The sequence below is a fragment of the Pyxicephalus adspersus genome, chromosome Z (genome assembly GCF_032062135.1).
Source record: "Pyxicephalus adspersus chromosome Z, UCB_Pads_2.0, whole genome shotgun sequence".
NCBI lineage: Eukaryota > Metazoa > Chordata > Amphibia > Anura > Pyxicephalidae > Pyxicephalus > Pyxicephalus adspersus.
Window position 1 is genome coordinate 41717982 of NC_092871.1, and position 22195 is coordinate 41740176.

At 39.7% G+C, this 22195-nt stretch overlaps 1 protein-coding gene across 1 annotated transcript; it reads left to right on the forward strand.

Annotated features, from left to right (window-relative positions):
* The first annotated feature begins 12533 nt into the window (after nt 1–12533).
* Nucleotides 12534–21122, forward strand: ZBTB33 (zinc finger and BTB domain containing 33). Its single transcript, XM_072429785.1, has 2 exons — nt 12534–12689; nt 16101–21122. Exon 2 carries the CDS (start codon nt 16103–16105, stop codon nt 18098–18100), a length of 1998 nt encoding a protein of 665 aa, XP_072285886.1. The 5' UTR covers nt 12534–12689; nt 16101–16102; the 3' UTR covers nt 18101–21122.
* Nucleotides 21123–22195: the final 1073 nt, after the last annotated feature.

Genomic DNA, 22195 nt, shown 5'->3' on the forward strand with positions numbered 1-22195 from the left:
TGTATTCTGCATATCTGTGCACACAAAAGTGAAAAAAAATAATTCAAGGTTCTTCAATTAAGGTTAGCTTCAAACTAATGAGTTGTAAAGGCAATTACAAGTGCCACCTATTGATAACTTGTGTTTTTTATTCTACAGGGTCTTTGTTTTCAGTAATGAATTACATAACAAATAAGCAGATTTAACATCTGCCCTGAACTGAAAGGGTAAAATCATATACAAAGTCTAAACACAGTGGGCCTGATTTATTAAAGCTCTCTAAGATGGGAGCAGAGAGACTATCATGGGTAAACCTGGGTTATACAGCAAACATAGAAAGAATGTGGACCAGGACTGAAAACATTTGCCAACTAATAGCAAATTACTTTAAGGAAATACATTCCAGGTTTGCTGGATAACCCCAGTTTACTCATAAAAGTGTATCTTCTCAGGTCTTGCATAGCGTTAATAAATCAGGCCCATTAGGCGGAAGGCAGCAAATGAAAAGCAATCTTTTTTTCATATCTACTTTAACTTCCCTAGCGGTATTCCCGAGTATGACTCGGGGTGGATTTTACCTGCAAATAGTGGTAATCCTGAGTCACACTCAGTCACACTGAGTAGCTTTAACCTAATAAAAAGCCCCACTTACCTTGCTCCATTGTCGTCCCCCGTCGTCCTGCTGGTCCCCACAGGTCCTGGGGACACGTCCTGCTCCTCCGATCTCCAGCCGCGAAGTGCAGAGACCTTCGCCGGGGTTTCCCAGTGACGTTGGTGCATGCTTCAGTGCGGACTGGTGGATCGGTGGGAAATTCAAATAATTTTGTATTGGATTCAATACAAAATAGCTGTATTGAGTCCAATACAAAGAAATATTGATATTATATATATTTATATATATAATTATATTATATATAAAAATATTATATATGCTACTGTACACTTACATTACATGTTTACCTATTTTTTTATTTATTTTTTTATATTTCAATATGTTTATTAAGATTTTAAGGTGTACAATACAAAAAATTTGTGACAATAAAACCAATGTTATAACATGAGACAGAACCCATTATGTGTACGCAGACACTTAAAGCATGTTTCACTGCCAGCAAAGCTCATAACATATTATTTGTCTCGACCGGAATAACATAAAGTAAAAAACCCTTAGAATCAAATGAATACATACCATATGAGATCAAAGAAGCCTTTGATAGAATACAAAGCAATATTAAACCATGTTTGAGCAGTGAGTAAACAATTCACTTGTCCCAGTTATACAGTAAAATTAGCAACAAACAAAAAACGTGAAACCATAGGGAAGGGGGAAGGGGAAGGTAGAGGAAGTGGAAAAATCACACATCACTAGTGCACTATACCCAAGATTATGTCAACATAAGCCAAAATCTATGTGTTGCTAAACACGATCCAAGGTTCCCAGATATCATCAAATTTGTCCAAAAAATTCTTTAGGGTATGAGTTAGTCTATCATTGACCATAATCCAATTCAATTTCGTGAAAATGGGATCCAAAGATATCGAGGGTGACTTCCAAGCTTTAGCCAGTGAAATTCTGCCCGCCAACAATATCAATCTAATCAGTTCATTGTGGGTCTGGGAAGGGACATCTCCAGTTTACTAAATAGGGCAGCCTCCACAGAACTACAAATTGTGTGCTGTACAATTTTGAAGATCAAAGTAAATACCTCATCCCAAAACCCCCTAGCTATCGGACATGTCCACCAGATATGCAACATGGAGCCCCTAGAATCACATCCTCGAAAACATAGGGGAGAGGATGAGGGGAACATTTTCGCTAATCTAGCTGGAGTGAGATACCACCGAAGTGCTACCTTGTAGTTAGCTTCCACCACTGCAGAGTTCAAGGAGACCTTGGAAAGAGAGTACACTGTCTCCCCCCACTCTTCCAAATCCCATATGATGCCCAGTTCGGATTCCCAATCTCTCATATATTGCAGTTTACTGGAAGGGGCAATCAAGGCTGAATAAATCACCGAGATTTGCCCTTTAGTGGAAGCTATGGAGGAGCACGTGCTTTCAAATGCCGAGGAGCGCATGGGTCTCGGGGCTTCTTTAATTATCTTGTTGATATATGAGGTCAATTGTCTATAGCAGAAATGTTCTGATAAAGGAATTTCAAATTTACTGGCCAAATGATCCCATGTAAGCACTGCGCGAATATCCATTAGATCTTTCACCCGTTTAAAACCCTTGGAAATCCACCAGGTAAAGTTAGCTGGACATAGTCCCGGCAAAAAATCCGGATTATGCCAGAGTGGGGTTAGAGGTTTATGAGGTGAGGTTAGAGTCGGATGATTGCTAAATTTATCCCATACCTGAAAGGAGTGGGACAGAGCCGGGCATTGCACAGCTCCTCGCATACTTTTTTTATGCCACATGAGAGATTCTATGGAACCCAAGAAACTGTCCAGATTCTCTATTTCAACCCATTGAGGTCGAGCTCCGTGTAATGTGCTCAATGAGACTTGTGCAACCTGTGCTGCCACATAGTAGTATTTCAGATGTGGAACCCCCAGGCCCCCCATTCGCTTGGGGGCAAAAAAGAGTGTTTTTTTGGATTCTGGCCTTCTTCCCTGCTTAAATGAATTTCAAGATTCTAGACTGGAGAAGTTCAAGCTCCCTTACGGGTACCTGAATTGGGAGAGTACGAAACAGATAAAGTAGTCTAGGGAGTAAATTCATTTTGATAGCGGCTATCCGTCCCAACCACGAGGGGGGGAGAGGGACCACCTCCGAATATCTGCATAGAGTTTTTTAAACAAAAGTGCATAGTTAGCCTTATAGACACCATCGTTAGTGGGAGTCAGCTGGATGCCCAGATACTGAATAGAATCTATGTGCCAGCTAAAGTCAAATGTCTCCTGCAGCCCTTTTAGCATCCCTAGGGGAATGTTTATGTTAAGGGACTGAGATTTAAGTCTATTTACCCTCAAGCCAGAGCACAGAGAAAAGTCATCCAAAAGCTTCATTAGGTTGGGCAAAGTAGTGATTGGGGAGGTGATAAACATCAAGATATCATCTGCAAAGAGGGCACATTTATGTTCCACCTGGTCGCAGCTAATCCCTTTAATATCAGGATTCATTCGCATTGCGATCGCTAAGGGTTCTATTGCTAGTGCAAATAGAAGTGGAGATAGCGGACATCCCTGTCTGGTCCCCCTTTTAATTGAGATAGCTGTTGAAAAAATCCCCCTAGGGATATCTTCGCTTCTGGTGAATCATACAAAGCCAGCAGCAGATTAGTTAAGTAGGCCCCAAAGTCCATCTTAGCAAGAACCCGAAACAGATTTTTCCAAGATATACTATGAAATGCCTTTTAAAGACCGAGTGAAAGAAGCATGGCCTGACGAGGGAGACCCCATCCCAATTTAAGTTAACCACTGAAATGAGATCTATTGCCCTTCGTGTTCGATCCGGGGCCTGTCTGTGTTGCATAAAGCCCACCTGGTCCGGATGGATATACACTCCCAAAAAGGAACCCAGTTGGATTGACATGATCTTCGTCAGAATTTTAAGGTCACAATTAATTAATGAAATGGGCCTGTAATTGACCACGTCAGAAGCATCCTTACCAGGCTTAGGGATCACGCTTATGTATGCTCTGTTGGCGTCTCCCAATAGGGAATTCCCTTCTCACAAATAATTAAAATAGGCTATCACATGTGGTGCCAAGATAGGGCTGAACGTTTTATAGTACAAATTAGAAAAACCATCCGGGCCAGGTGAACTTCCCAACTTAAGAGATTAAGGGACCCCGTTCAAATCCTTGGTCGTGAATGGTCGTTCTAGGATTGCCTTGTGTTTAGGCTGCAATTTAGGTAGGTCAAGCTTACTAAGAAACCTTTCAATGCCTACGTTGGAAATTGAGTCTTCAGAACTATATAATCGGCCATAGAATTCCTCAAAAGCTGCCAAAATTTTTTCGGGGTTTTGTGATAGCCTGCCATCCTTAACCTTAATTTTGGGGAGAGCCTGTGACTTGGGTCTGGGGTTGAGTTTATTGACCAATAGGCTGCCTGGTTTATCACTCCACATGTAAAATTTGTGAGCCGACCAGCGAATCGATTTTTCTGCCCTTGTAGTGGGAATTAAATTAAATTCGGTGCGTTTGGCCTCCCACCTAGACTTCAGCGCGGGCTGGGGGTCTTTCTTATGTTGCAACTGTAACTGGTGATATTCTTTAAGACTGTTATCAATCAGTTTGTTATGAGCCCTCTTACCTGATGCCCCCATTTTGATCAACTCCCCCCGAATATAAGACTTGTGAGCTTCCCAGTTGATAGCTGGGGATGTGTCGCTCGCAACATTAATCTGAAAATAACTACTCAACAACGAATCTATCTCCCCTTTCACCAATGTATCCGAGACAAAGCTTTCATTAAATCTCCAGCGAAACCCTGTTGGAGGCCGGTTAAATCCCGTCAGATACAATGCCAAAGGGTCATGATGGGACCAGGGCATAGACAGAATCCGGGCCCCCAGGATATTGGGGAGCATATGAGACCGGACGAATCCATGATCAATACGTTAATACTGGTCGTGGGCTGCTGAAAAATAGGTATAGTCCCTGGCTGACGGATTCAGTTCCCGCCAACTATCAGGTAAATCATATTTTCTCAGCAGGAGAGAAAGGCCGTGACTCTTTTTTGGGGGGTCTCAATTAATTTGTCTGGGTCTGGATTTGTCCAGAATATGATCCACAGCTAAATTAGAATCGCCCAACAAAATAAGGGAACCTTTCACTTTTGGCCAGATCTCGCCCAGGAAAGCGCGAAAAAACGCCAATTGACCTTTGTTGGGCGCATAATATGATACCACTGTGATAAGCTGTAAACCAACAAGCCCAATGACTACCAGAAACCTGCCCCCTGGGTCCCTAAAGACCTCCTGTGGAGCAAAATTCAAGCTCTTTCTAAAACACAAGAGAACCCCACATTTCTTCTTATCTGAATTGGCATTGTAGTAGATAGGATAGTTTTTATGGAAGTACCTCGGTACTGAGTTGTTAGAGAAATGGGTTTCCTGTAAGGCTAGGATGTCAACCTTTAAGGAGTTATAGTAGTGAAACGCTTTGGACCTCTTGACCGGAGAATTAAGACCCTGGACATTATGGGAGAGCAACGTTAGCCTAGTAGGGGCCACAGGCCCCGCGGATGGATCAGTCAGCATGGGAGTATGGTAATAATAGAGCCAGCAGTGTACTTCCTCTGGGGGTAGGGGTAAACATATGAGAACTATCGGGAAACACAAAAAAAAAAAGACAGACAAAAAACAAACAACCAGCGCACCAAGGTGCAGTGTAGTAAACCAAAGAGAATCGGGTGCCGCCCCGAACCCCGGGGAGCAAACAGTCCCGGACATCGGGGAGCATCCTTACCTCCCGTGCTCACAAGAGCTCCAACAAGCTCCATCTCGTCAGGGAGATACTGTTCGGGCCCGGTGAAATAAATAGGACCCAAACTAGATTCCCTGTGGGTTGAGGGCATGTGTGACCTCCCGGATCCCAGGCCGCCCCTAGTTCAAATACGAAACTACTAGGTTTCCCACAAACAAAGCTTAGCAGAACATATACATATCATTCTAAGGGAACCTTTTATTTATTTTTTTAACAGATTTCTGTGTTTTTTTATTTAAAAATAAATTTAATGAATGTTGGACATATTTCAGTGAGTTATGCCTAAGAATATTAGCCTACTATGTAAAATAAATTTCCATGCAAAAAAAAAATGTAACACTTTTTGCATTGAAATTTGGACTGAATTAGAACACCATGGAGGTTAAAATGTTTGTAATCCCATGAGAAGTCAATCCAGTCCATTCCAAGATAATTCAGAAGATTCCACTTCTTGTGGAGTTTCAAGCTCCCAGCTATACTAGAAGGCACCCATGCCTCCAAGAAATGTTGAAGATCTGGGGTCGAGTTAGGTATTTTTTTTCAAGTCCCCAGTTCTAATTGTAAATAAATTAACATGGGAAGTGAGGTATAGGGTATTCAAGTGCACTAAGACATCATGCAATTAACAACTAAACAGAATAATGGTGTATTGCCTTTTTCCCACATGGTGGCATTGCTCCCCGTAATGCACTATTCATTCCTTCAAAATCCATTGAACTAAAATAGGGGGTCCCCTGCACCACTTCCTAACAGGGGACAGGAAGATAGCCCAGGTCAATGCCTTTAACACATCAACCTCAATCCAAAAATGCTTTAATATGTAATATTTCAGATTTAGCAACCTTTGTAGATGACCACCAAAAATGTATTTAGTTTATGAATCTTGTGCTGTTATGAATATACCATTGGTTTTGTTAGTTTATGCTACCTACAGGATCTTGGTGATACAGCCATTGTAATATAAATTTGTAATATATGATCTACTTGGACACATATTTTTCATATTAGTGTTAATAAACTTTTTATTCCATGGACATTTTTGCTGAACTAGGACACAAGAAAATAATTATTACAAAAATGTCAACAAAGCCAAACAAAAACATAACAATCATAGTAAAAGATTCATTCTGTAAGCTTTAGTTATGTCAAGTGAATCAAATTCCTCACTACATTTTATTCAACGTTACCTGTTAGATTTCTAAACCCGGAAGCAATGGTTTGCCATTGTCTAGGGGAAAAATCTTAATGTTCTGGTGCCCGCTAACATTGTGATGGAAGTTGTAAAAGATTTGCTCAGTTAGATGACTGCCACCGGCCAGTGTTGTGTTTTTTTTTCTATTAGTCTGTCCCTGTTCTGCTTGTCCTCCCCCCTCCATAGAACAGAAAAGACCTGCGCTGCCTGTCAGTACAGCAATCCTTCACTTTCAGGACCAACCTACAGTTACTGATTCTTAATGGCAGGAACTTTTCACCTCATATCCTTATCTGTACCATTCCCTCTGCACCCTGTATGTGCTCTAGTCCATGTATGTATGTACTCCATGTACTATACATGTCTCTACTATCAAACCTATTAGTTTAAATGTTTCCCCTCCGGGTACTCTGGTTTTCTTCCCACTTTCCAAAAACATGAAGTTAGGTTAATTGGATTCCCCCAAATTGACCTTAAACTGTAGTAATGACATACGACTATGGTAGGGACATTAGATTGTGAGCTCTTTGAGGAACAGCTAGTATTATGACTATGACTTGTAAAGCACTGCATAATATATGTTGCAGTTATATAAATACCAGATATTAATAATAATACAGCACCAATTTTTAAAATGGAAGCTACATAGATTTATGTGTGAGATACCTAGATCCCTAAAAACTATCCTGATACCAAAACATATTAAAACCAGCATATTGGTATGCCCACTGTTTTTTTGTCCTTTCCCTAGTACAGACTGACTTTAGCCGCTATGCACACAGTCTTTACATATGAAAATACAAATCGGAGGGTTGTAGGAATTGAGTTTACCTGCAGCTACATACTCTTCAAATAATATGGGAACATAGATGCAGAGAAAATCCCTCCATGTACATATACATTAATACACTCAACATCATCTTTTTTTGCCAAATAGTTAAATTAAAGTGGACAGAGATTAGTGACACCGCTTGTCAAGGATCTTCTATGGACAGAAATGGCTGGTTTGCTAGCTTTTATCCTATGCCTAGGAAAACCTTTATTACCTTTACCTTAAATCCTAAATCTAATGCTACATACAGAATCGCCATGTGAGATGAACAATTCTTATCATCCCAGCAAAAATCTAAATGGCATAATATAGACATGTACACAGCATGTCAAGCAACAGATGAAATTACAACAATCACTTTTTTAAGAGTATAAAAAATTTAGAGCATTTGACAAAGTTTTTATTGTTGTTGTATCTGCTTACACTCTGTATTCTATACCTTTATAATTCTCTTCCTTGGGTGTTGCTGCAATGCAATCACAAACAGAATGTGGGATCGCCCACAGCAACAGGGTGCCAGAGTGGTCCAAACATGGGATTCCAGGTAAGATTCAATTCAGGCTCTGGCCTGTATGTTGCAGCGAATGTCAGCTGAGCAACTATCTGGCTCACTCAAATCCCTGGCTGACTGGAGCAAGTTATAAATACAGAAGATTTTCACAGCAAAAATTACATATACTGTAGTTCAGTATTGTGGTACTCTGTTCCCTCCCAGTTTTGGGAACACACCAAGCTCCATGCAGCATAATGCTGCCTGAATGTATAGCATACCTGTGCTTTACCTAGGTGAAAACCCAGATATGAGTCCGGTGGACCAGGGAAACCCTCCCACTCTTTTTTCCCTGGTCTTAGGTCCATAACAATCCAGCTTTCTATAAACCGAACATAAAAATCAGACAATACAAAACATTTCTTGGAGCCTTAAAACATGTAATATCTTTGACTGTGATACACCCCATCCAGTACTCCCACAAGGTTTTGGGACACTCTGCCCCATATCCCCCCTCTGTTTGAGCCCATGGGTTTGGACACTTTCTGCCACCATACAATGTTTCCTAGAGAGGGCATTTCCCTGCAACTTTCATGTTCACTGCTCTACTGTAAAATAAAGTTTTGCAGAAACAAAAACCAGTGGGTGACTCTGACATTACTTTCTTTGGTCTGGGACACCAGGTGTGAAAGATCTGCTTTCAGCTTAAACTGTCAGCCCAGAAGTTAGTACCTTAAAGATTTCAATGCCCATTTATTTGCAAAGAATTCCCATTTCATGATACTATAATTTCTCTCTGCAGGGGTTAACTTCGTACTCAAGTAGGAGACTGGGTGCTCCATGCCACCCACAACTTGTGACAGGACGGCCCCCAGACCAACACCAGCGGCATCTGTTTGCACCACAAAAGGTTTCTCAAAGTCAGGGGCAACTAACACAGGCTGTTGACAAAATGCTTTATTTAGTTGTTAGAATGCCCCTTCAGCTTCTGCGTTCAATTTCACCATAACAGACCATTTTCCTTTGGTTAAATCTGTTAACTGCTGGGATGAAATATTTGTGATGAATCTGTGATACTACCCAATCATGCTTAGAAAAGTCCTGACCTGCTTATCAGGGGTTGTGGACTGTCTTTGATAGCTGCAACCTAAAAAATCTGAGGTTTTATAAGCCCCCTACCTATAGTGTTGCCCAGGTACTTGGTTTCTTCCAAGCCTATAGTGCACTTTTTTGGGTTAGTTGTGAGTCCTGCTTGCCTGAGGGAGGTTAATACAGCTTTTACTTTGGGGAGGTGACTTTTCCGATCCCTGCTGAAGATTACCACATCATCCAGATAGCAGCAAAATGCTGATGTGGGCTTAATATCCCATCCATCATGCGCTGAAAGGTAGCTGGGGCCTCCTGAGCAAAAGGAATCCATACATACTGCCACAAACCTTATGGGAGTAGAAAAGGCAGTTTTCACTTTAGCCTCTTAACCTCTCTTAACTACATTTTCCAGTAACCACAGGTCAAATCTAGAGTGGTAATATACCATGTGGGGCCTTACCTTTCTATGAGCTCATCCAATCTCAGCATTAGGTAGGCATCAAACTTTGACACTGTATTTATCTTTCAGAAATCTTTGCAAAACTGTTATAAACCATTCAGCTTTTGAACAAAAACAATGCAGCTGCTTCATTCACTTTTTGACTTTTCAATAATCCCTTGATCAATGGGTGACTGGAGTGCTGTAGGGCTTAGGGCGGACATGGACTTGGGGATCAGTAACAATGTCATGCTTGATTACATTTGTTCAACCTGTTACATCAGATAATACATCTGCATTTCTCTGCAGAAACTCTTGGTTCCTGTTTATAGGATTCTGACATAGTTTCAGCAACCTTCACATGTTGGATTCCCCGAGGCTTGGGGAGGAGGCTGAGGAATGGCTGAGAGAGCCTCTCAATTTTTCTAGGGCTCAATTAAATTACCATGATTTTTTTGCTGCTTTTTACGTTTGTCAGGTTGGTGGACCTTATAATTTACCTTCCCCACTTTCCAAAGTATTTCATATGGTCCCTGCCACTTGTCCGAAGAACTTGCTTTCAACCATGGGGAGAAGAATTATTAAGCGGTCCCTGGGGATGAAGGAGCAAATCTTGGCCCTTCCCCTCATCGGAAACTTCCAGGTCCATGTGCTTCAATGGCAGTAATTGTAAAGGGAAATGTGTGAGGAGACAGTGCCCCTGATTCATCAATAAAATCCGCGATCGCTGGAAGCGCGAAAGTACGCGCGGCCAGCGATCGCGGTTTACCGCGGTCCGGACTCGAGAGCTTTTTCAGTTGCTGAATAGCGCGACGGCGTACGATTTCGGATCGCGAATACGAATGTGCGAGCGATAATCCGATTCTGCTTGATGAATCAGGGGCACTATCTATCCACAAGTTACTCTTGAAAGCCATGCTGGAGAGAATCAAAAGTTATTGTGGGGTTCTCTAAATGTTATAAATCAGGGGTTTGTTTTTAAATATTTCAACTGATATTGCATAAAACTAAATAAAGGTTTTAAGCAATTTCACGGAAGTATAAAAAAAAAAAGGAATAATGGTTTATACAGAGGCCCAGCTATAAACATGTTGAAAAGTGTCTCTGTGACCTAGCGAGCGTTATTTCACTGGTTTCAGGACAGGTAAGTACAAGATGTGGAAGCAGTCTGGGGTCGAAGAGCCTACAGATAATAAACCTTTAGTGCAGTTTGAGGAGACCATAGGCAATAATTTCATAAATAAAGGAATGACCCTATTTAAGATATTGGACAAGATTTTATCAGAACAATGAAAATTCATGAATGACATAATACCAAAAAAAGATCCAAGTTTTGTGGGACACATGATGGCGCTGTGTCAATTGCATGATAAATATTGAGCTTTATTTATAAATTATTCCCCCAGAAAATCACTGAAAGATGGTTGTATCTCTTTAGAAACATTCTTTCAGTTCCTATATTAAAATAATGACTTGGTCTGCCATGTAGTGGTCAATCTCAAAATTGCTCAACTGTCACAATAGAGAGTGCTAAATGGGAAATGAAAATTATGAACGAATCTAGAGTGACCTGACGGGAATAATTTATAAATCTGACCCATTGTGTTGTTTGAAAAATATCAAAGAATGGGAATAAGTCAAATTAGAGGAAGGAACAGGTGTATGATTAGGAATAATGTACACTACACTATAAACATGGCTTCAGATTCTTTCATTTCTCAAGTTTGTAGAGACAGAGAAGAAAAGTAGTTTCTGAACATAATGCATGTCCCATTCTAGCTCAAATAAAGGCAAAATCAATTCCTGTCTACAGGTAACTCTAATCATGTTGTTCCCACTCAAAGAAAATGACAATTGTTCTCTAAAACCTAAATTGAGTTCTTTGTAGTGGTGACATTTTATTTGTTATTTAAAGAGGAAGTAAACTCAAAAGTGCTCAAAATAAAAACAAAAAAATCCACTTACCTTCAATAGCGCAGTGCAGTCGATCGGTCCAATGGTTTCTTCCATCGGGTCCCACGTCGTCATGCCCTAGGCGCCGCCATCTCCTCCTCTTCTTCCAGGTTCTTTTTGATACGTCATCTGACGCAGGCGCAAGATCGCGCTACGTAGGTAGGATAAAAAAACTTGCCGATCTCACTGCACATGCGTGAGATCAGATTTTGTTTCCCCATTTGAAGAAAGGACTCCTTCTGAGCATGCCCAAGGTGCTTGGGCATGCGCAGAAGGAACACCCAAGAGCCTCCCGGGATGTGTGACGTAGGTATCCTGGGAAGCTTTGTGCTCCCATTCATTCTTGATCACCTAGGCGATCAAGAATAAAGGGGACAGTGCTGCACTTAAAAAAAAACTGAATTTTTATCTTTCATAAAAGCGTTGTCTACACTTTTATGTAAAGTGAAAATTTTTAGTTTAGGTACGCTTTAATGCAATAGTATACAACACAGCATGAGATTTAAAAAGATATAAGAAGCCAAGAAAAGTGGTCATATTTGAAAACACAAGGAACAGTCATTTGAAAATACTAAAACAAATGTTATCATTTAAATTATTTTCATTTGTAACATCACTACTTAACATTTAAATAAAACATTAAATGGGTTTCTTGCCATCACAACTTTTTCTTATTACACTGTAAGGAATGATCATTCTTATATTTCAGCACAAGATGGCGTTGGCCTCCCTGCAGCATTGTTCCCTATGTGACTCTGCAGACAAAGGTATTCTCACCTCTCCATTGATTTACAATAGAGGTCAGGCCTGTCCAGCAACAAAGGAATATGGGCGGGCTCATTGACGCTGCATTCCTGCTTTATTATAACAGACACAGAACCTCCTATTTTCTATGAACTTTTCTTATATTTAAAATATGAACCTATTTTGTCTCTTTTCGAGTCATTAACTTTTAACATTCCCGGGCTTTAAAGAAATATAATTACAATTCCTTTGAATAATGACAATTTGAGCAATGGTTTTCTCGTGAGTGGTACACTTGAACACGGTCATCCCGCCGCCTCCCATCGCGAGATCTCCATTCTCCCCGCCTGGACAGAAATTGCCGAACCTTTCCGAGCGCCCCTTTCTGGCTTCGTGTGGGAGCGTGCCTGTTTTTTGGCGCCCCCTGCTTGCTAACACTTTGTACTGCAGCGGTGGGTCGGCGGCTGCTGGAAGAGGTTGCGTACACTCGTTGTTTGCTGAAGCCTCGGCACCGGGTGGGCCCGGGGACACCAGGTAAATATTGGCTTTTGGAGCTCGGCTGGGGATTGGTGTGGTCATGGTTGTGTGTAGTTGGTTGTTGTGTGTAGTTGGTTGTTGTGTGTAGTTTAGCGGTGGGGCTGCAGTGTTGGTGTTATAGAGGCCTCTGAGGCCTAGCTGCGGCGTTGGTGAAGTAAGCTTGTAGTGATGTCTTTGTCAGGGCCGGGTTGAAGGCTGTTGAGTTGAGGTGTGGGTGCCTGAGGCCTGGGTAGAGGTTGTAGAAGGAGCGGCCTTTCTGAGGCGTGTAGTGTGATTTGGGCAGAGAAACAAAGAACACACACACACACACACTTTTTTCCCTTTTCTTTTAGTGACAGTGGTCACTAGGATCATCAGTGTAGTGAATCTCTTCAGTGAAAGCAGTGCTGTCTGGCGCTCCATAATCATTCTCCTGTACAGTACAGGATTACTTGTATTGTACGTACGGCATTGGAGAAGTGGCTTTGGAGGACCAGGCACCTAGAGAGCAAGAAGCTTTCATTCCCCATAGCTAAATGAAGATTTACCCCAACACTGCATTAGTAAATTGATCCGCAACTTAGAAGAGGGATATAAAATATTTGGTGCCGCTAGCATTTTTTTATGCATTGAAATGTAAGTCTGTGGCCCTGCAAATCCCTCCCTTGTGATAGAAGTTAAACAGAGCACTGCTAGGCAACATCTTTCTTGTGACCTTAGTATACAGAGCATTCACAGAGCTGCCAAGTCAGGTGCATTACTATGTCCGTGCACCCTTGCCTGGAAGTAAAACTGCTTCCAATTTAAAGCCTGGGAAAAGAAAATCCTATTTTATTTACATTTAAGTCATCTGCTGTTAAGCCACTTCCAATAAATAAAATGCCTGTGATTTGATGGACTGAATAGCAATCGCTGTGTTGCGGCACAAGTTGCACAACTTGTATGTTTGCACTCACTTTATCTGTTCATCCACAGGGGTATGTTTTTATAAACAGTGTAATGAAAAGAACCATTGGGAATGGTGGCAATACAATTAGTATTTATTAGTGTTTGTGGGTGTTTGCAAACATTTAGGAGGATTTTTACACTGTTTAAACATTGCAGGCTTGCATTCTTTTTGCACGGCAAATGATGCTCACGTTTCTGATGGCCTATTGCAGTGAATTGAGATTTCAAACATGAGCTTTTTAACACTGAGAAAATAGTTTTCTGCAATCTGACATTACCTAAAGTATATATTTACTGTGCCCCCTATGCAACGCCCTGATTTCTTCTACCCACCCAGGATTATTCCCCCATCTTCCACATTCCATCCCTTTGCCTGCACACCAAGGTTCCATAGACTTGAGTTACAAGTCAAGCTTGAAAAAAGACATAGGTCCATCAAGTTCAACCACTAGGATAATAAACATATCCCAGATATAAAACCCTATGAACAGAGGAAGACAAAAAAAAAAACCCAGGCACTTTCTCCAACCCAGTGTAAAGCTGCCGGAGATGCGCGGCTCCAGCTGCGAGCTTTTTCAGTTGCTGAATTGCGCGACGGCGTACGATTTGGGATCGCGAATGCGCGAGCGTCCGATTCTGCTTGATGAATTGGGGCCCATGAGGCAATCGGATGTTCCCTGGATCAACAGTCAATGTTATTTTTACTTTAAAACCTTAATACCCAGTTATATTCTGTGCTTCTAGAAAAGCATCCAGCTTTTTCTTAAAGCAATTTATAGTAGTTGCTGAAACTACTTCCTGAGGGAGCCAATTCCACATTTTCACAGACCTTACAGTGAAAAATCCCTTCCTTATCCGGAGCTTAAACTTCTTTTCCTCCAGACACAAAGAGTGCCCACTTGTTCTTTGCAATGATCTTGTGGTGAATAGCTGTGAGAGAGTTCTCTATTTTGACCATTTATATATTTATACAAGGTGATCATATCCCCCCTTAAACGTCTCTTCTCAAGGGGGATTCAGTTCAGCTAATCTCTCCTCATAGCTGAGCTCTTCCATTCCTTTTATTAATTTAGTTGGCCTTCTCTGCACTCTCTCCTATTCCACAATGTCCTTTTTGTGATGCCCAAAACTGGACTGCATATTCCAGATGTGGTCTGACAAATGCTTTGTTACAGGGGCAGGTCCTTTTCCATTTCTGACTCCCCCAAATGTATTCCCCTAGACAGTATAAAGCATGCATGTTGTTGGCTCCCAAGTGCATAATTTTATATTTATCTATATTAAATGTCACTTCCACTTGGCTGCCCAATCAAACTGTACATCCAGGTCTGCTTGTAGATTTCAGACCTCCTGTATGGACTGAATTCCATTACATAGTTTGGTGTCATCTGCAAACACAGAAATAGTACTTTTAATCCCAAACTCTATATATCATTTATAAAGATGTGAAACAGTAAAGGTCCCAACACTGAACCCTGGGGTACATCACAAATAACCTTAGACCATGTAGAGTATGAATTTGTGTTGCATTTGTCCTCGATCTAAAAAAAGAACAAACCTAGGAACAGTTAAAGGTGAGGATGATCTTATTTTAGCAGTATCCAGTCAAAAAAGGTTTTGTCAATTTAACTGAAAATGTTGGAAAATAGAATACTATAGTGTGAATTAGTAATGTTACAGGACATTGATCCCCGCTTGTACAGTTACAACAGCTGTGAAGGTGAGCATGCTGGTTAAAGTCCTGCCTGTTGCACAGCTATTTTTAGTTTGTTTTTGATGATCCTAGGGGTTTTTAAAATTTTAGCTCTGATTCTGCCTACTAAACTGAACTAATAAAGATTAAACAAAACCCTATCACATTTGGACATTAGTGAGGCATCAACTCATGGAAGGGTCCTTTAGGCTTTGTTCTTACTAAAAGAAAGTTAGTTGTCATGTGTTATTTTGCACCTTAAAACCCCTTGCATGGCTGCATGTAGTGATGTTGATCCTATTCATTACACTGAATGTACACCATACACAAAAACGGACAGAAATGTTTGCAGCATTGCAATGCAAAACTGCACTGAATTTCTATGCATAACTGTGGACTAGACTTTGCATATGGAGTGTATTGCACACTATGGGAAGTGCATGAATGCTTATGCCTAAATTAAACTTGTAGCTGATTGGGGCTGCCATTGCTAACATTCAACTATAAATGCTATGTGTCTGATCATCATGAGGGCCCACTATCTTGAGCCGAGAATATTGGGGGGGGGGGGGGGGCAGAATTGGAGGTAAAGTGTCCTTGGTGCAAACAGCTTGAGAGGTAAGTATTTTTTTGTTTCTGCAGAACCAATGTTTACTATCAGATTTCATTTGACAGAATCACGTTAAGTGTTGTTGTTTATTTTATGTACCATTTAAATCCAGTTGTGTAACATTGGACTATTTAGTCCTAAACTAATACATTTTTTTGTTTTGTTTTTTTACTTTCAGACATGGAGTCAAAAAAATTAATAACTGCCACAGATACCCAATACCCTGGGTGTCTGCTCCAGGCTTTGAATGATCAGCGGCTGCAGGGTTTGTACTGCGATGTTACGGTCATCGTAGAAGATCGCAAGTTTAGAGCTCACAAGAACATTCTTTCTGCATGCAGTACTTATTTCCATCAACTCTTCACCGTCGCGGGGCCAGTTGTGGAGCTGAATTTTATCAGAGCGGAAATATTCGCAGAAATACTTAACTATATTTACAGCGCCAAAATTGTACGCGTCAAAAGCGACATGTTAGAAGAGTTAATAAAGTCTGGAAAATTGCTGGGTGTTCCTTTTATAGCAGAACTTGGAATCCCTCTGTCACAAGTAAAAAGTATATCTGGTGGCGTTAAAGACAGTAATGCTGATCAGTCAAAAACTGATGAAAAAACACAAAACACAACTAGTTCAACATTGAGTAAAGCCCTTGGAATATCTGTACTACCGCTTTCAGATACATTTACTTTATCTACTAATTCTGATGTTGAGTCAAATGACGAAGATTCTGATGATGATGTGATCTTTTGCTCTGAGACTTTTGCAACCCCTAAAAAGGGTGTTCCAGAGAAAAATGAACCTGTAACACCCCCCATTCCTGCTAGTAATGATCAGGCACCTGATGCAAAAAAACTTACTCCAGAGGTTGGCCCTCAAGAAGATAACCAAGATATTAAGCCTGCAGTCCAACCTCCTGCAAAACCAACCACACAGGTTCTAAATGTTACATCACTGTCTGCTCCTGCTAATGCAAATTTAAATGCACCAACTTCAAATTCACCTACAAATCCTAGCAATCCTAAATGTCCGCAAAACTCTGACACATCTATTGTTCCAGTCCAGAATTATTCAGGTACAACCCCTCCTTCAGCTGCATCTACACCACCTGAGAAGCCAGTTACTGTGAATCAAACCCCTCCAATACTGCAGCCAGTTGGTGTGGTTCATCCTAAATCAGAGCTGATCTTGGATGCAGATTGTATTTCATCCCCTCCTCCATCTTCAGTCATCTCTGTAGGCCAGCCTACAATTACCCACACGAATATATCTTTTGATGGAGTGCAAAAGAAACAGGTGGTTACAGTCAGCCCTGGATCTTCATCAAAGCCTGGAGAATTCAAAATTAAAATTGCAGATGTAGTTTCTGGAAGCAGTAAGGATTCCTCTGAACCTCGCCGTATAATGGATGGCAAGAAAATAATAACATTGGACACAGCTTCTGAGATTGAGGGCCTTTCAACAGGTTGCAAAGTTTATGCAAATATTGGGGAAGATACATATGACATAGTGATTCCTATCAAAGATGACCCTGAGGAAGGCTTATCCAATCTCGATGAAGATGGCTTTCCAAACCGCAAAAAAATGAAACTGAAACATGATGATCACTATGAGCTCATAGTGGATGGAAGAGTCTATTATATTTGCATTGTGTGCAAGAGATCCTATGTTTGTCTTACTAGTTTGCGAAGACATTTTAACGTTCACTCGTGGGAAAAAAAATATCCCTGTCGTTACTGCGAGAGAGTCTTTCCACTTGCAGAATACCGTACAAAGCATGAGATACACCACACAGGCGAGAGAAGATATCAATGCTTGACTTGTGGTGGTTCTTTTATAAACTACCAGGTTATGGCTTCACACATAAGATCTGTTCATAGTTTGGACCCTGCTGGAGATACAAAGCTTTACCGTTTGAATCCGTGTAAGACATTACAGATCAGGCAGTATGCATACGTAAGCGACAATAAAAGTAATGTACCCGTCATCAGTGACGGTGGAATTGTGTATGACATTGACCCAGATAAGTCACAACATGATTCTGAAGAGAACCACTCTAGCAATGGGCCAAAGCCTGTGAACTGGGACGATATATTCCTTCAGCAGTCTAACCAGGGCATGTTTAAACCAAGTACATCTGAAGGAAGCACTGAGTTTGAGTTTGTAATACCGGAATCCTATTAAACCTTCCACATGTCAAATAAATAGGAACATACATACAGACTTTTAGATATTTCACAAGTAATGATCGGTTTTTGTTTCAACTATGCAGGTATTATATAGCCTGTAAAGATGCATTGTTTCCAGTTTTCATTGCATTACAAGCGGTATGTTAGGGCATCTTACTTGAACTAAGTAAATGTTTCAGTTGTGCCCCTGAGGCATTTCCAGTACGTTTAGACTTACAGTTTAGGCAATTGGTCATGAATACTGTACTTACGTTTGCACTTTAAAAGTTCATCCAGTTGGCGATTTGGTGTGATGTTTAGCAACTGTGTACCATAAAGTTTTTTGGGACATCTTGCTGGAGAATATAATGGTTATGACAGACCACCGAAGGTTAATTATCAGAGGTTTTACATTCTCTTAATGTATATGGATATTTTGTAGGAGCGAATGCAATGTGACTTTCAGTTCAAATATATATTTCAATCTGCAAATTTTTTTTCAAAAAATTCTTAATATAAGATACACGAATAAATCAATGTTCACAAGATGATCCAGACTGACTATGCTTAACATTGGATTTTCTTGGGGGATGATTATTGTTTTCAGACAAGTGACATTCTATCAGCGCCTGAGTACTTTAGACAGCTTTGGGTTAACTACTTTTACTAGAATTACTAACAACAAAAAAAGGACGCTCATTGAAACCCGACAGTTGTAAGCAAAGTAACATATCAATAGGTATATCAAAACCATGTAGCAAGAATACCACATTTAATCCAGTCAACCCATTCGCTTTATCTACTTTAGCCTTGCATAAGCTGAGGTTGAATTATCTGTATAAAGACAATTTCTGCCTCTATTAGTCATACAAAACAATTCATCTATCTAGTTTGATTACCAGAAAATGTCTGGGCCAGGTTTCATAGAATTTTTTTATTTTCAACCATGTTGGATGCCTTTGCATATCGGACCAATTGCTGTCTGAGCTTGGTGGTTCTGTGAGTGTTAAACATTTTTTTTCAGTGGAAATATAAAGACCTAAATTATTTTTTTATATCTATTTTTTTTTATGTAGATAGGGGATACTGGTTCTTAGCACTAGATTCTCATTTATGTTTTATTCTAGGTAAAAGTTCTTTTTTTTCCTAACTGTGCACTGATTAGATTTTGGGCTTCCCGGTCTTGTAGGATACTTATTTTAAGTAGTCCAGCGTACCTTTTAAAAAAAAAAAAGGTGGATGTAATTGATCTTTAGAAAATGTTTACAAATTTTGGGTATGTTGACAGCAAAAAAAAAAAAAGTGAATCAAATTTCCTTTAAAATGGCTGGCTGCTTTAAAGGAAAGAATGTTAAAATTTGCTATGAATTCTACTTTTTCTGTGTGTTCGTCATTGCACAAAGATATTAGGCACACCTGTCAGTATAAAAGTGTAAAAGCTCAAATAATTGAATCAATTATAAAGCCTCTTAATAAAGGCTTCATTTACTAAGAATCCGGGTAAGGCTCAGCAAATTTAAGGGAAGTCATTTCTTTCAATCAGAATTTGCACTGTAACATTTGAGAGGTTTCGTAATTAACTACAGGTAAGCATTGTGTTTATAGTTATTTTAGATTTCCACAAAATGATTGTATTCATATCCTAAAAACTATGGTAGACATTGTCCCTTTAGTTATCGTATTCTTGGCATTTTAAAACAATCTGACACGCTGTACTTGTACATGAGCAAACCTTGTGTGTTATGGTTGTAGTAGATACTAGTTTGTAGATATTGGAGAGCTGCTGACTTAACAAAAGCCACGAGTCTTCAGACTTATTTTTTAATTGTTTGATTTACCGGAGATGTGTGACCAAAAATCTGGCTGATTCTTCACAGGTTTGCTTTTGTAAATCCGAAAACTAGCTTTGATGTTCCTAAGCCACCTACGTTGCAGAAAAACTGTACATATTGTATGGTTTCTTGATCAAGATTGCATAAATATTCAGGAGTCCTCTTTTAAATCATAAATTCATTGTAGGATTGTAAAGACCATAAACCCTAACGGCCTTATTAAGGAGTACTTAATACAAAGTGCCAACATGTAAAGGCAAACACCAAATTAAAATTGTATATGGGGAACACATCCTACTTGCTTGTTTTTTGTTTATTACTCAGGGGTAGTTATGGTCCATCCAGCTTACTTTTGCTGTTTCTTCTGTGACCTGGAAATAGTTTCTACTCACCTATTTGTAACACAATGGAGAAATTTTCAGACTTGCCCATTGTAAGCTCCTTGCATTCAACTATGAAAGGTTTACATTAGGAATTGAACTTTTTGAATAAGGCCAGTAAGCAAGTTTTTGGTTTAGTGGGGTGGTATTGGGCACAAAAAGGCTGATGCAGGCTGTTCTTTGCTCTTGCAACACACACTATCCAAAGAGGAAAGCTCTGGAGGGTTACCTATACACAATTACCATGAGTGCTTTTAGTATTAACTCGTGAGTTGCTAATCAAACCTAAGAGCATGATATTAGATAATAAAACCATACCCGCAGTATTTATTTTGGATATTGAATGTTCAATATTTAAATGTTTAAAATACTGCTGTTTACTATCTAAATATATTTATGCAGGAAATACATCCAAATTCTGTTGTACAGCTGACCCTTACTTTCAATTTTTTTTTTACTTTGCCAGAGGCCTAGCACAATAAAACAAACCCAAGGAAGGCTTTTCAGTACAGCATTCCAATATGCTTGTTATGTATAGAGAAATAAAATGGTGTCAACATGCCTGGTTGCTCATCATAAGTTACTGGTTACCCTGGAACGCAAAAAAAACAGCTGTATGTGTTTTTAAAAAAAATGGGTTGTACATCTTTTTGTCATTTTTTTATTCAGAAATGTTTTTTATTTGTACCAATAATGTTGTGTATATATTATATTTGTACAGCTTTTCCTTACTTTTTTTTTCCTTAACGTTGTGTGCTTTTCACTAACTTGAGCCTATAGACTTTAGAGCTTTATATGGCAAAATAAACTTTTTTTTTCAATCTGATTTGTGTAGTGTTTTATTAAATTGCATTTTTTTTTTCAAAACATTTTTTATTTAATAAATGCATAATGAAAAGTGTATATTTACTTCCAATAGAAGTCCTCCCTCAAGCCCTTTATTGTGTAGCAGTGTCACTGATAAAAATGGAAGCTTGAGAAACTCAGCACTACAATCAGGTACTGCAATTTTTCAGAGAACAGAACAAGACTTCTAGCTTCAACTCGCAGACTACAGCTTCCTTGTTTCCGGGCCTTATAATAGACATTGAATTGTAAAGCAACGTTTTTTTACTTAGGTCTGTATATACAAACACAGCCTAGGTAATTTGTACTGAGAGTAATATGTTTGCTGAACTCATGGCTTTCTGCCTTTACTACATTGCGCCACTGCTGTGGAATCAAGTGAATTCACGAGTCTTTATGTACATACATGTTATGTGTGTGTGGCTCCCACTATTGTAATCATTGGATCAGTAGGATAACCAGGCAACTAACATTTTGCAGAGACGACATTAGTGGTGGTCTTCAGTTTTCGCTTTCTGTTTGTATAATTGCACCATAAGTCCTAAATACCTGCATTATCATAATTATCCAGCTAAAAGATGAACCAGCATAATCAACAGCTTTCTTAGTCTGTATCTATAAGACATTACAGTCTAAAAACCGTGGAAGTAATATATTTTGAAAAAGAGAAAAACAGAGGGGGTTTCTTTGTGGTGCCTATTCTTGTTCTCAATGTCCATGGATACATGAAGCATTAAGTATAATCCTACCAAACGGCCAGGTACAGTCAGGTCAATAAATATTTGAACTTTTTCTAATTTTAATTCTGTACATTACCTCAATTAATTTTAAATGAAACAGCTCAGATGCAGTTAAACTGCAGACTTTCAGCTTTAATTCACTGGGTTGAACAAAACGATTGCATAAAAATGTGAGGAACTAAAGCCTTTTTTTCACACAATCACTTCATTTCAAAAGTATTTGGGCAATTGACTCAAAGGCTATTTCGTTCGCTCGTGTGGGCTATTCCTTTGGTATGTCATTATCAATTAAGCAGATAAAAGGCCTGGAGTT